Source organism: Chiloscyllium punctatum, chromosome 42, assembly GCF_047496795.1.
Source record: "Chiloscyllium punctatum isolate Juve2018m chromosome 42, sChiPun1.3, whole genome shotgun sequence".
Classification (NCBI taxonomy): Eukaryota; Metazoa; Chordata; class Chondrichthyes; order Orectolobiformes; family Hemiscylliidae; genus Chiloscyllium; species Chiloscyllium punctatum.
In genome coordinates, this window is record NC_092780.1 from 7,766,617 (window position 1) to 7,781,497 (window position 14,881).

Here is a 14,881-nt window from a genome sequence, read left to right on the forward strand (position 1 = left end):
GCATGCAGTAACATGAATTTAAACCCACGATGCAATTCTTAATTGGCGCCACCTCCCCCTCCCTCTCCCTTCTCCAGCCCCCTTCTTCCTACCAGCCTTCCTTCACTCCCCACTCTCCTCACCTTCTGGTTTCCTGTCCACTTCTCCTTTCACCTCCAGTCCCTTTTCTGTCATTTTCTCTGTCCTCCCCTCCTGAAGATACCATTGCTTACTAAGATTTAGCTATCCACCTGAAACAATTACATTATAAATTCCTCTATCCATGAAAACTACTTTTACAGCAGTATCGCTCTAAATTTCTGCTTCCCATCAGTAGCTGTGCAGGATAAGGTACAATTATAGTGTAACAAGTTTACATAGGGAAATTTCATTATAAGTTTGAACCTGGAAATGCAAAATGGATCAACTGTGTGACATGAAAATAGGGTTTGATTTGCAGTTCTTATTTCTAGCAAATTGAGCAGCCCCAAGCATTCCCTCCTTGACCATGTGACAACACGACAGAGATCAGTTGGTAAAATATCATGAAAACCACATCAGTATATGCATTTGTACAAAATCAAGGGGCAGCATGGGTGGTTCAGTGGTTAGCACTGCTGCCTCACAGCACCAGGGACCTGAGTTCGATTCTAGCCTTAGGCAACTGTCTGTGTGGAGTTTGCACAGTCTCCCCTGTAATTTACAACAGGATCTGAAATAATGGCAATGATCAGAAGGGGTAAAGCTATTTTTTCCTCCAAAAGTATTAATTCATAAAATTTGTACATAAAATATTTTGAATATTACAAGATTTGCAAAATAATTTCAACTAGTACAATTGCAATTGCCTTCATATTTAGCAAATACATTCCACATCAATTACCTAGAGGGCAAAACATTTCACATTACAAATTGCAGTAAATACAATAGATATAAACTTCTCTATACAACGTGTTTCATTCTGAGGTGCCTTTCAGTGCTCTTAATTTGCATCATAACATTCTTCATTAGGCACAGAGTCTGAGAAGATATGCAGTTTCCAGGCATTTGGTATTGCTATGGCTGAAAGAACTCAGACAATGACAGTGGCTGCCCCCAGCTTTAGTGTGTCCCTCAGCACACAGTCCTGGACTTTGGACCTTTTGCCAGTCTACAATACTCGATGAAGGACAGCTCCTTGCAGTGGAGGGCCACAGAAGCTCTGTTACCTCCTCTACCACTTTTGGTTCCGCCAACTCGAACCTCTTGTATATTTTATTGGTTCATTGGTTTGCCCTAGCAAAACCAGAATCAATGGAAATCAGGGGCAAACTCTCCACTGCTTAGAATCAGATCTGGCACATAGCAAGATGGTTATGGTTGTTGGATGTCAATCGTCTCGGATCCAGGATCTCTCTGCAGGCATTCTTCAGAGTAGTGTCCTAGTCCCAACCATCTTCTTGGTTCAAATGCACCAAGAGCTGGACAAATTCTGGCTTGGGCAGACAACTGGCAAGTAACATTTGTGCCACACACATGCCGGGCAGTGACCATCTCCAATAAGAGACTATTTAACCACCATTGCCCTTGACATTCAATGGTGTTACCATCACTGAAACCCCAGAATCCCCACAATGTCCTAGTGATTACCGTTGACCAGACACCCAGCTGGACTCACCACATAGACACAGTGGCTAGTACAGCAGGTCAAAGGTGAGGAATATTGTGGCGAATAACTCACCCCCTGACTCCCCAAAGCTTGTTCTTCATCTACAAGGCACAAGTCAGTCGTGGGATGGAATAATCCCCACTTACCTGGATGGGTGCTGCTCCAGCAACACTCAAGAACCTTGACACTATGCAGGATAAAGCAGCCCACTTGATTGGCACCATATCCAAAAGCATCCACACCCTCCACCGCTGATGTTCAGTAGCAGCAATGTGTATTATCTGCAAGATAGATTTTAGAAATTCACCAACAATCCTGAGCCAGTACCTTCCAAACCCACAACCACTTTTATCCAGAAGGACAAGGGCAGCAAATACCAGGGCCACGCCACCACCTGCAAGTTCCCCCCCGAGTTATTTGCCATCCTTGCTTGAAAGCATATTGTGCTGTTCTTTCACTGTAATTGTGTCAAAATTCTGGAATTCCCTCCCTAAGGCACTTGTGAGTCTACATATAGCATATGGACTGTAACAGTTCAAGAATTCAGCTCATCACCACCTTCTCAAGGGCAACTAGGAACGGGCAATAAATACTGGCCCAGCCAGCAATGCCCACGTCCCGTGAATGAATATCTTTTTTAAAAAAATGTTTTCAGATTCCTTCCCTCAGCAAAACTGCCATCCCACCTCTCCTTGAAACTTGAACGTTTGATAAAACTTTTGACCACATGTCCCCCCATGGCTTGGCGTCAAATTTGATGAATCATGCTTCTTTGGAGTATTTTGGGATACTTACCACATTAAAGAGAAACTAAGATGCATGTTGTTATTTTCTGAAAGTTGTTGCTCAGTCTCCCTTTTTATAACCCCTTTGTATTCTCTCTGTCTTTGTCCATGTTAACAATGGTGTTGCCTATGGTGAGAGTTAATGTGGACATACTGGGAGCTTCCAGAAACTGCTACTGAGTTAACTCACTCACACTGACAACTTGAAAAGATCCCCACTGACACACTGGTGCATTACTGCAGGAGCATTCCCATATCGATTAGGCCATTCTTCAGATGAGATACATAACCAAGGTCCTGTGTACCTTCTCAGGTGTTTAGAACAAAGTCAGTGATACTTTATGGAAGAGAACAAAGGATTTCTCGCTGGTGTCCTAGGTAATGCTTATCCCTCAGTCAGTATCACAAAAGCACGTTATCCTGTTGGTCTGTCATTGTTGCAGGTGAAAGCACACATCTATTGGCAGTTATATTTCCTATATTATAACAGTGGTTGCAGAATTGTCTAGTTTTCTGGAAAGCACTCTGAAGACATCCTGAGGTAGTGAAGGGTGCTATACAGATGCACACTGATCATTTAATAGACTATATACAGTTGAACAAAAGAAAGGGGGGAAAAAACAGCCAACGTGCTTCCCCTCGAGCATAATTATTAGGAAATTAATTCCTGGTTATTTCCCTCTCTGACACCAGGGAAATAGAGTCATATAGTAAGGAAACAGACCCTTGGATCCAACTCGTCCATACTGACCATGTTTCCCTCAATAAACTAGTCCAGTTGCCTTAGTTTGACCCATATCTCTCTAAACCTTTCCTTTTCATGAACTTATTCAAATGTCTTTTAAGTGTTGTAATTGTACCCACGTCAATCACTTCCTCTGACAGTTCTGCACACAAACCACCTTCGGTGTGAAAAAGTTGTCCCTCAGGTCCCTTTTGAATCTTTCTCCTCTCACCTCAAACACCTCAGGAATTAATTACCTAATAATTATGCTCGAGGGGAAGCACGTTGGCTGTTTTCTCCCCCCTTTCTTTTGTTCAACTGTATACAGTCTATTAAATGATCAGTGCGCATCCGTTTTGAATTCACCCATCCGAGGGAAAAGACTTACTATTCACCTTATCTATGCCCCTCATGATGTTATAAACCTCTGTAAGGTCACCCTCAACCTTCTATGCTGCAGTGGAAAAAAATCCCAGACTATCCTTATATCTTAAACCCTCCAATCCCTGCAACATCCTGGTAAACCTTTTCAGAACCCTCTCCAATTTAATAATATCCTTCCTACCAGAACTGAACACTGTATTCCAAAAGTTCTTTCACTAATATCCTTTACAACCTCAATGATGCCCCAGCTCCTATATTCTGAGCATTGAAGGAAAGCATCTTGAATGCCTTCTTAACCAGTCTATCTGTGATACAAATTTCAATTAACTATGTATCTGAACCCCTGGGTCTTTCTGTTCGACAACGTTACCCAGGGTCCTACCGTTAACTGTATGAGTCCTGCCCTCATTTGTTTTACCAAAATACAATATCTTGCATTTATCCAAATTAAACTCTATCTGCCACTCCTCAGCCCATTGGCCCAATTGATCAAAATCCCTTTGTATCTTAGATAACCTTCTTCGCCATCAACTATACCACCAATTTAGGTGTCATCTGCAAACTTACTGGCCATGCCTCTTAAATTCTCATCCAAATCATTTATGTACATGACAAACAGCAGCTTTGGCCCCAGCACCAAAGCTAGTGGAATACCACTGGTCTCCACCATCACCGTCTGTCTCCTACCATCAAAACAATTTTGAATCCAATTGACAAGCTCTTCCTAACTCGCATATGATCTATCTTTACTAACCTATCTACTATGTGGAACCTTGTCAAAGGCTTTACTAAAGTCCATGTAAGCAACGTCTACTGCTCTGCCCTCATCGATCTTTTTATTTGTGTTCTCCAAAACTCAATCAATTTAGTGAGATACGATAATTTGACTGAGTTTTGGAGAACACAAAAATTGATGAGGGCAGAGCACAAAGCCACACTGACTATCCCTAATCAGTCCATGCCTCTCCAAATGCATATAAATCCTATCTTTCAGAATCCCCTCCAACAACGTACCCACCCCTACTGTCAGGCTCCCAGGTCTATAATTCCCAGGCTTATTATTATTGATACACTCATGGTTATTAACAATGTTTGTACATTGGTAGTCCCTTAACTGATTCAGCCTAGACACATGAATAGCCATGTTTGTTTCTGCCTTGTGCAGACCTCCGGACAGTTCTGAAGAAGGGTCATGTCTGACTTGAAACGTTAACTCTGTTTCTGTCTGCAGCACAGCCCCTGAGTTTCATCAACATTTTCAGGTTTCCAGCATTTGTGTTATTTTGCCATTATTCAAGTCACTTTAAGCTTCCACATAAGCTCTTTATAATACTTTTGATGGAATAAATTGTTCCAATGCCACATCTTCGAGAGTAATCAGGCAAATAAAAATAATTCCTGGCCAATGGAACATTTGGGTAGGTACCCAAAATGTTGGTTAAAAATATTGGTTTCAGGAAGAGAGCAGGATAGAGTGGTTTAGGGAAGGGATTTCTGAACTTGGTGTCCAGGTGGCAGAAGGCACAGGAAGCGGTGATGGGGTGAAAGAAGTGGGAGATACATGAGGATCTAGACTTTGAGGAGCAGAGTTCTCAAATGTTTGTCAGGCTGGAGCGGCATTACTAGGGCAAAGCATAAGACCAAAGGCTGGCCATGTGTACAAACCTTTGTTCTAAGAACCTGACTGTACTCCACAATCTTGTTTGTTTTGCAGAACCGGATCTGGACGACAACGATTGCAGTTTTGTCTGCAGAGGCAGTTCTTCCAGGGGGAGCCTATCTCCAACGTAAATCTTTCTTTACTTTGCATTCCTTTGTCTTAATACATGAAGATGCACATTGAACCTAGTCACATTAAAAGCTTTCTGGGGCAATTTGGCAACACTAGGATCTTTAAGAATTGACCCCCAGTCCCAGAAGACACCGCTGCGCATGGACCTTGGAGAGTTGAGCACCTGCAGGAAAAGTTAGAGGGAACATAATTCACCACCATCTCAGATTCATTACATTGCTCACTCAGCATTTGTATCTGGGTGGGGTGGGATTGAATTGAATTTATTGAATTGAATTGAATTTATTGTCACATGTACCGAGGCACAGTGAAAAGCTTTGTCTTACGAGCAATACAGGCAGATCACAGAGATATGTAGCATAAATAAGTAAATGGTAAAAACAAAAACACAGTTACAGGCAAATGTTAAGAGTTTGTGAGTCCATTCAGTATCCTAACAACAGTAGGATAGAAACTGTTACGAAACGAGGGTTTGCAAAAACCTCCTCCAACTAAATGTTGGGAACATCTAGGCCTTTGATTTTTAGCTCCGAATCACAAGGTTCATGCCCTATCTACTGACTCATCTTCCACCCCAGCGACTGTCTGAAATTGCCTGCTTGATTGGTAGCCCACATCCACATACATACGCCCTCTCCTCCACTGACGCTCAGTGTGTACTGTCTCCAAAATGCATGATAGAAATTCATCAAGGCTCCTTAGACAGCACCTTCCAAACCCACGACTACTACTATCTAGATGACAAGGGCAGTGGATTCATAGAATCAGGACCATCTGCAAGATCCCCTTCAAGTCACTCACCATCCTGACTTGGAAATTTATTACATTCCTTCACTGTTGCTTGGTGAAAACTCCGGAATTCCCTCCCTTAAAGCATTGTGGGTCAACCTCCAGCCTATAGACTGCAGCAGTTCAAGAAGCAGCTCACCACCTCCTTTGGAGGTTTCTGGAGAAAAGGCCAGAGAATGGGACTAGCTGGGTACCTCTTTCTGGAGCTAATACAGACATAGTGGGTTGAATGGCTTCCTTCTTTCCTGTAAGATCTTATGATTCTCAAGGGCAACAAGGGATGGATAATAAATGCTGGTTCACCAACAGTGCCCCGTGTCCCACAAATGAATAAAAGAAAAATTAGAGCAGACTGTTTTCAATCTTTTGACCAAGAGACTGGATTCAAAATACATATTCACGTCATTGGCCCTTATTTCCACCCCTGTAATATTGGTAACCAAGCTTCTGCCTCAGCTAATTTGTTATCCATGACTTTAGTTATTTGAGACTTGACAATTCCAGTGTAACTGAGGCCAGCCTCCCATTATTCACGAGCCACCCCATCCCCCAAACTTGATTTTGTCCAAAACTCATCTGCCCATTCCTTACTTTGTTTCTTTGGAGTTCCAGCTCTCGTCTCTTTTCTTTCCTCAATATTGCAGCTCACCCATTGGCGGCTTGTCCATGTTGTACGATCAGACCATACCGAGTCAGCTGGAGAATGTACCACAAACAACGTCTAACATAGAGGAGCTCCTGGACAAGCATTGGAGTGGAGAGGGAGGCATTGACAGTAAGTACTGACCCACTGTATTGGGGGTAGCAACGTCCTCCTGTATACTCTGCCTGTGCGTGATGGTCTGGTGAGGACATGTGTGTGGTGCTTCTTGTAATCTTACTCTCTGGAAGAGTAAGAAAAGACATATTAGGTCCATTGAAAGTCATGATTGATTTTGATAGCAAAGTTGAGGAGAATCTGTTTCACTTAGTAGAAGGGTTGATGAGCAGAAGGCGCGAGTTGATGGCTTTTGGCAAAAGAACCATGGGACTCAGTTTTTCAGTGCAGCAACTTGCTGTGATCTAGAATGCATTGGCTGAAATGCTCGAGGCAGATCCAGAACTGATATTGGAAAGGTATACCTATCAAAGGGCTATTGGGAAAGAGTTAGAGGAATGACGAATTGAATAGCTTTTCTTGTGTATAAGTACACACTAATTTCTCTGAACATCAACGTATAAAGATTTTGAGCCTTATTATTTACATTCTGCTTCTGAATTCTTGCTGTCCGAGTGAATGACCTCTCACTTCCCTGTTACTCACCATCCCACAGCTTGTCACCCACTCCTTTAATCTTTCTGTATCTGGGGGCAGTCTCTTTGTACCCTCTAGCTTACAATCCCACCTCATTTTTGTATTGTGATGCACTTTGAGATAGCTAGGATTTACATCTTCAGGAACGTGGGAGAAAACATAGCGAAGATGTATAATGTGGTGGCTTTTATTGCTTTGGGTAGAATTTGTTCCCTTTTTGGAGAGAGAAGCAAGATGCTGATTTTTGTTTTTCATCCTCTAGTTGTGGACATGTTAAAATCATTGCACCTGCTTCAGTTAGATAACCGACGTTTACAGGAACAGATCATGAATCTCTCTGCAAAGAAAGAGCGTCTTCAGCTGCTGAATGTCCAGCTCTCCATCCCTTTTGCTAGTGTGACATCCAGCAATGGTCCGTCCTCCCAGGCACATTTAATGACCTCCCAGAATGGTAAGAATGCTTTTTTCTGCTGAGTAACATGAGAGCATAACTGGATGACGCACTTAATGAATGGCCCAGTCAGGATTATCATTAGGTGCTCTTAGCCGATGTCAACTGAGATTTCACTTGTGGTGCCAGAGTAATCCTTTACTGCAGCTTTGGCCAAGGAGAAACAGCCAAACTTGCAACCAATAATGGAAGGCAAATTACTCTATAATTCAACCAACCTGACCCACACAGATATGCGTATGTACACTGTTCATCTCAGTCAGAAGCAGTCGTATAGTGGTTATTGCTATAAAGGGTTTTATGTATACTATATCTCGTTATTATAGAGTTTGGTGAGACTTCACATTGAGTATTGTCCACTTCTCTGCGCAAGATGTACTTGCCATGGATGGAGTTCAGCAGAGGTTCATCAGTTTAATCCCTGGATTCTAGGATTGTTTTAACAGGAGAGATTGAGGAAATTGGACCTTGTGTTTCAAAGAATGAGAGGTGATCTCACTGATGTTACAGGCTGTGACATGGTGGGTACAGGTGGGATGTGGCCCCAGACTGGTGACTCTGAAATGAGGGGACGTGACCTTAGAATAAGGCACAGACCATTTAAGACTGTGATGAGGAGAAATTTCTTTAGTCACAGGGTAGTGAATCACTTTCAATTCTGGATGGCTTTTTGAGGGACATAGTAGTTGCGAGAAGGTGCAGGAGAGATTGACCAGAATGGCAGCCAGGGTGAGGAACCTCCGTTATGAGGACCCTCCGTTATGAGGACAGAAGAGAGAAGCTGGCATTGGCTTCATTTAAACAGATCAGTTAAGAATAGGTTTAATGGAAACAGTCCAAATTGTGAAGAGCTTTGACTTATTACTTAGTAAATCAGGGTGAACTGATTTTGTTGGTGGGGAGGATTAGGGATCATAGGGCAAAGATTTAAAATAATTAGAAAAAGAATCAGAGAAAAGATGTCAGGGTTTCTTTCTCTAAGTACTGAGTTATGATGATTTACAATGTGCTGCATTAAAGAATGATGAGAAAGATTCCTTTGTAATGTTCCAAAGGAGATAAATAGTCAAAAACAAAAAAAAATTGCTGATCTACAGAGAAAGAATAAGGGAGTGAGACTAATTGAAAAACTCTTCATTGAGGCAGCATTAGCAAAGTGGGCTGAATCGCCTCCTTCACCGACTGACTGTACAAACCTAGGTCAGCAATCACACAACACCAGGTTATGGTCCAACAGGTTTATGTAAAATCACAAGCTTTCGGAGCAGCGCAGTCGTGTGACCTCTGACCTTGTTGGCACCAGTCTAATACTGACACCTCCACATTGTATACGAATCGAAAAGAGATAATGAAAGTTACACTAACAGCACTGGGTCCGGGGTTTTCATGTGGCAGTGCATAGAATAGAAGAATGTGGCCAAGTAAAACACTCGCAAAAATGCCATGTCATAGAAATGCCGTTGACCTTATTGAGGACTGTCCACTTACAGAGGTCACAGAAAGTAACAATGGTTCTTTATCAGGGGGCGGCACGGTGGCTCAGTGGTTAGCACTGTTGCCTCACAGCAGCAGGGACCCAGGTTCAATTCCTGCCTCAGGCAGAGATTGCACATTCTCCCCGTGTCTGCGTGGGTTTCCTCCAGGTGCTCCGGTTTCCTCCCACAGTCCAAAGATGTGCAGGTCAGGTGAATTGGTCAGGCTAAATTACCCATTGTGTTAGCTGCATTCGTCAGAGGGAAATGGGTCTGGGTGGGTTACTCTTCGGAGGGTTGGTGTGGACTTGTTGGGCTGAAGGGCATGTTTTCACAGTGTAGGGAATCTAATCTAATTTAATAAGCAAGTCTGTCAACCTGTAATTTTCACAAACAGGTGAATGGTGTGGTTTCAGAGTGATACTCAAAACCCTGATTAGCAGAAGGGTCTATAACCAGAGGACACAGATTAAGTTCCATTGGCAAAAGAACCAAAAGTGAGGATTTTATTTGGGAATCCACAGATCAGAAAGGCTGGTTAATTGATCTCACCAGAATTGATGGTGTGACTTTTAAAGGAGATATTAAATGCAGGGGCCTGTTGACTTCCTCCATCATTGAAGATCCCATGGTTTGATTTAAATCAAGGGTGTTTTCTAGATCCACATTTCATTCATGCCACACACCACACTTCAACAAGCAAATTTTCCTGTCTTTATTGATTGCTTGTGGGATCTTGCTATGCACACATAAGGTCCATATTACAATGGAGTAACAGCGACTGTACTTCAGAGATATGTTTCTCAGATATGCAGCACTTTGGAACATCCCGCCAGATGTGATGTGAGGTTTGTCTGAAAGAAAGATTTTTTGTCTTTGGTTTCTTTGCAATTGGATTGAGATTTTACTTCACTTGGTGGATCCTACTACATTGTTGTATGCAGAGAGACACATTCTGATCAATAAGTGGTTTTGGTTGATCATTAATCAGTATCTTTCTCCTCTTTTTTTTCCCCTGGATGCAGCTTGCAGCTCTGAGTTACTGAACAGCAGTAAGAGTCCCCCCTCAAAAGGCAGTTTCATAACCGAGAACTCGCTCTCCGCATCATCAGAGGTATTTAATATACAGGCTAAGGGTGTCCGATATTTCCTGCACCTTGGGGTCTAATAGCTTGCAATATCCTGTTCAATTAGATGCATTTTTGCTCCATCTGCAGCAGACCGTTTTGTATATAATTCAACACATTTTGCAGTGAGTTTCGGCTAGGGAGCCCCGAACATGGGGACATAACCTTGAACAGAGAGGCTGTTTGGTAGGGTGGTCACGATATCAGGAACGTCTACATCACACAAAAAGGGTATTGGAAATGGAGAACACCCACCAAACCACCCCACGCATCCCATCGCCAAAATCTGAGGCAGAATGGGAGCAGGAAACTCAACTGAAGAAACCAAGACTGAGATTGATGGGCTTTTGTTAAGCAACTTAACAGGAACCAAGGCAGGGTGTCATATTAAAGATACACATCAGTGATCCAACTAAATGATGATAGCAGAGGTTCAAAGGACTGAATGGCATAGTCCAATTTCAATCTCCGTGAAGAATCATCAGAAAATTGATACTTTTTGATACATGACATTTAAGGAGCCTGTAGCAGAATTCTCAACCTGAATTAAATATGACATTGCCTTTGTTTGATGCCAAAACATTGGTGTAATGGTGAATGAGATTTGCAGTGTCCAAGGTACAAAGATGAAGTATTAAACTCTGCTCCCATCTGCTGTTTTTGAGAGATGTAATATTTTCAATCTGCTCCCTTGGAGAAGTGTGTGTAGTGGAAACATTTGTGGGAAGGTGACTAGTCTGACAGCAACAACAGCCTGCACTTGTGTAGTGTGTTTAACATGGTAAAATATGGAAGGCGCTTTAAGGAGTTTTATCAAGCAGAACATGACACTGAATCATCTAACGGGCTATTTGGCGAGACAACCAAAAGCTTGGTTAAAGAGGGAGGTTTGATGTGCCCCTTAAAGGAGAAGAGATAGTTGGTGGGGCTGAGAGCTTTGTAGAGGGCTTCCTTAGCTCAGGGCCAAGCATGTCCATCAGTGATAGAGAAAGAAACTTGTGGGAGTACAGGAGGAGAGAGGTGAATGTGTGCAGAAACCTCACTCTCTGGCACTTTGGTAGTTTTTGTGTGTCAAGTCTTATCATTTCCTCTGCAAACCAATACCAACTTATTGGGTCATCCATCCTTGCTGAGTGGAATCTTGCTGTGCATAAAATTTGCCTACGTTATGGTGATTGGACTTCTGACAAAGGTTATTTTAATATATGACGTCTTTTAATATTGGGATTAGGGTGTTGCTGGCTGGACCAGGATCTATTACCCATCCTAGTTGCTCCTTGAGAAGGTGGTGGTGAGCTGTCTTCTTGAATCACTGGGGTTGTTGGGATGTAGAGACACCCACAGAGATATTAGGGAGTTCCAAAATTTTAACCCAGCGATAGGGAGGGAACAGCAATGTATTTCCCAGTGTGTCTGATGTGTGACCTTGGTGGGGATATTTGTTCCCATACATCATCTAGCCTTGTTGTTCAGCACAGTAATTGGCTATTCAGCCCAGCAATCCTGTACTAGCATTCATATTCTTCACAAGCATTGTCTCACACCAGCTGCATACCCTTCTGTTCCTTTCTCCTGCATTTATTAAGCTTCCCGCTGAGTGCCTCCAGGCTGTGTCCCATGGTAGCACATTCCACATTCTTGCCACTCACAGCATAAGGAAGCTTCTTTTGAATTCCTTGTTGGATTTAGTCAGAACTGTTTTGTGTTGATGGCCCAGAGTTGCAGACTGCCAACAAACCCAGAGATTTTCACATCAACCGTTCGAATGCTTTGATCATTTTATAGACCTTGATCAGGTCTCTTCTCAATGTTCTTTGTTATGGGGTGAAGAGCACTTTTCTTAGTGGAGAAATTTAATAAGGTGTTCTGGAAACACGTTAATTCTGAACATTTGATGTTTGAGGGTTCAGTCAGATAATTGACTCATTCCCACCATGGAGTTTAATTGGATCTTTCTCTCCCTTTCTGTAGGATCTCCGCTCTGGTTGCCACAGTAGAAGCAGTTCATCTTCCTCTTTACAGAGTACCCCACCTCTTCCTCTCCCTCCACTTCAACAAAGTCCGGTCTCACTCCAAATCCCAGGTATGACTGGAATTCAGCAGCAGGTCAATGGCCTAACCAGGACATGCGTGGGAAGCCTGAGCACCGGAGTTTCCATGGCAACTACCGCCTTCTCCACCACGCCAACAATGGTCGGGATGATGGGATGCCCTCCAGGAAACCAGTTGACCAGCAACGGTATTGTCGGTCCATTGAATGGTGTCAACCAATCGCCTGCATCTGTGGCATCGATCCATAACTCCCTCCCACATACATCTGCATCCCTTAATGTTCCACCGCTAACCAGCCTCTCTAACAGGTCAGATTACCTCAATTTTCTCTGGACAGATAGGCCTCACTCACAGGCTGCTGCCTGACGTGTCGGTGTCTAATCAGATAACCATGTATTCGTTCTGTAGACAGGATAAAATGGACAATGGGACAGGACCTTCATGACAAGCTGTGTCATTGTGCAGTGTGGAAGGCGCATCTTGTAAAGGCATCCATGTGCAACCCAAAATGTAGTCACTGGTTATAATCTTAAAATCAGAATAGGAGCAGGAGTAGACTGTGCAGGTCCTCCAGCCTACTCTGGGGAGGCTGTGACGTACTGATATTGTCACTGCACTACTATTCCAGAACCCCGGATCAATAATCTGGTGTTGTGGGTTCAGATCCCACCGTGGCAAATGGTGGAATTTGAATTCAATAAAATCTGCAATATATTGGCTGACAACCACTGGCAAAGGTCATGGAGACACATCTAGTTCACTAATGATCTTTATGGAGGGAAATCTGCTAACCTTACCTGGTCTGGCCTATATATAATTCCAGATCCACAACAATGTGATTGACACAGCTGCCCGCTGGGCAATTGTGTTTAGGCAATAAATGCTGGTCTAGACCGTGACACCAACATCCCATGAACAAACAAACGAAAGATCACATCTGATTTTCATTTGGCCACGCCTCCATTTACCTACCTTTCACCCGTAATCATTGACTTCCATTTCAATCAAAAATGACTCTAGCTAATCCTTGATTAGCTAGACAGCACAGTTGCTCAGTGGTTAGCGCTGCTGCTGACAGCGCCAGGGTCCCAGGTTCGATTTCAGCCTCTGGCGACTGTCTGTGTGGAGTTTACACGTTTTCCCCGTTTCTGTGTGGATTTCTGCCAGGTGCCCTGGTTTCCCCCCACAGTCCAAAGGTGTACAAGTTGGGTGGATTGGCCATGCTAAATTACCCGCGTGTATGTTAGGTATGATAGCTGTGGGAAATGCAGGGTTACAGGGATAGGGTAGGGGGATGCTCTTCAGAGAGTCAGTGTGGACATGTTGGGCTGAATGGCCTGTTTCCACACTGTGGGAATTCTACAAAGAAAAAATCACTGACAAACCTCCATTGCTATCTGAGGAAGAGAATTCCAAAATCTGGTGACCCTTTGAGAGAAAATAATTCTCCTCATCTCATCATTAATCTAAGATTCTTTGTTTTGAAACTTTACTCCCTAGAGGCTAAGCTCCTCCCACCAGGGACAACTTCCTCCCAACATTTTCCTTGTGAAGTCTCATTAGAATTTTATGTTTCAATAAGATCGCTGCTCATTCCCTAAACTCTAATGGTCACGGGCCAAACCATCAACTTTTCCTCAAACCATTTCTCAAGGTTTCCCTACAAAGTAGGGAAGTGACCAATCAATTTCTGCACAGCAAGTTCCCACAAATAGCAATGAGGTAATGGTCAAGAGGATATGCTATTTTTAGTGTTACTGAGGGTTACCAATTGACCAAGGGCTCTGCGGAGAACGTGCAGGACTACCCGGTTTTGGGCAACTCTTAGCACACCTGTTCGCCGTGCCTCAATGGGTGGCAGAGGCAGTCGTGAGTCGAAAGGTTGTTGGTTCAAGTCACACATCAGAGGCCTGACCACAGAAATCTCTACTTTCACAGCAATGTGGGATAGGGTAACGGCCTGTTTGGACCTTGAATTCCTGGCCAGTATTCAACTTGAGCACTAGTAAGAATGCTGTAATGAATCTCCATACTCCTGGGCCAGAGTGTTGATCGTGGTAACTGAATTCTGTGCACTGTGCAATGACTCCTACAGAAGAATATGGCTACATGGAGTCTGAATGGGGGTAGTATCAGGCTTGATAACCATCTACACTCTCTAGCAATAATGGCACATTTTTGTTATACCTAAGGGCTCATCTTGAGCTTTTCATGAGGGTCGCATTTTGGTTTTGGGACGCTCATTTTTCATTGTCACTAACTCCTTTATTAAGATAGTCTGTTACAATACATTGAGTACTGATGGCTGATTTATGCAGTGATTCTTTCAGAAGCAGAATTAGAAGAATTCATTAACATCCTCAATAATTGCCAATCCCACATTA

The 14,881-nt window shown here is 43.1% G+C and overlaps 1 protein-coding gene across 5 annotated transcripts in view; it reads left to right on the top strand.

Moving 5' to 3' along the window:
* Nucleotides 1-14,881, top strand: part of LOC140465698 (protein AF-10-like) — a 186,457-nt gene that overhangs the window by 150,888 nt on the left and 20,688 nt on the right. For all 5 annotated transcript variants that reach the window (XM_072561337.1, XM_072561338.1, XM_072561340.1 and 2 more), the window contains 5 exons: nucleotides 5,235-5,307; nucleotides 6,746-6,876; nucleotides 7,658-7,846; nucleotides 10,344-10,432; nucleotides 12,417-12,805. In XM_072561337.1, the coding sequence (XP_072417438.1) occupies nucleotides 5,235-5,307; nucleotides 6,746-6,876; nucleotides 7,658-7,846; nucleotides 10,344-10,432; nucleotides 12,417-12,805 (871 nt within the window). The remainder of the gene's footprint in view (nucleotides 1-5,234; nucleotides 5,308-6,745; nucleotides 6,877-7,657; nucleotides 7,847-10,343; nucleotides 10,433-12,416; nucleotides 12,806-14,881) is intronic.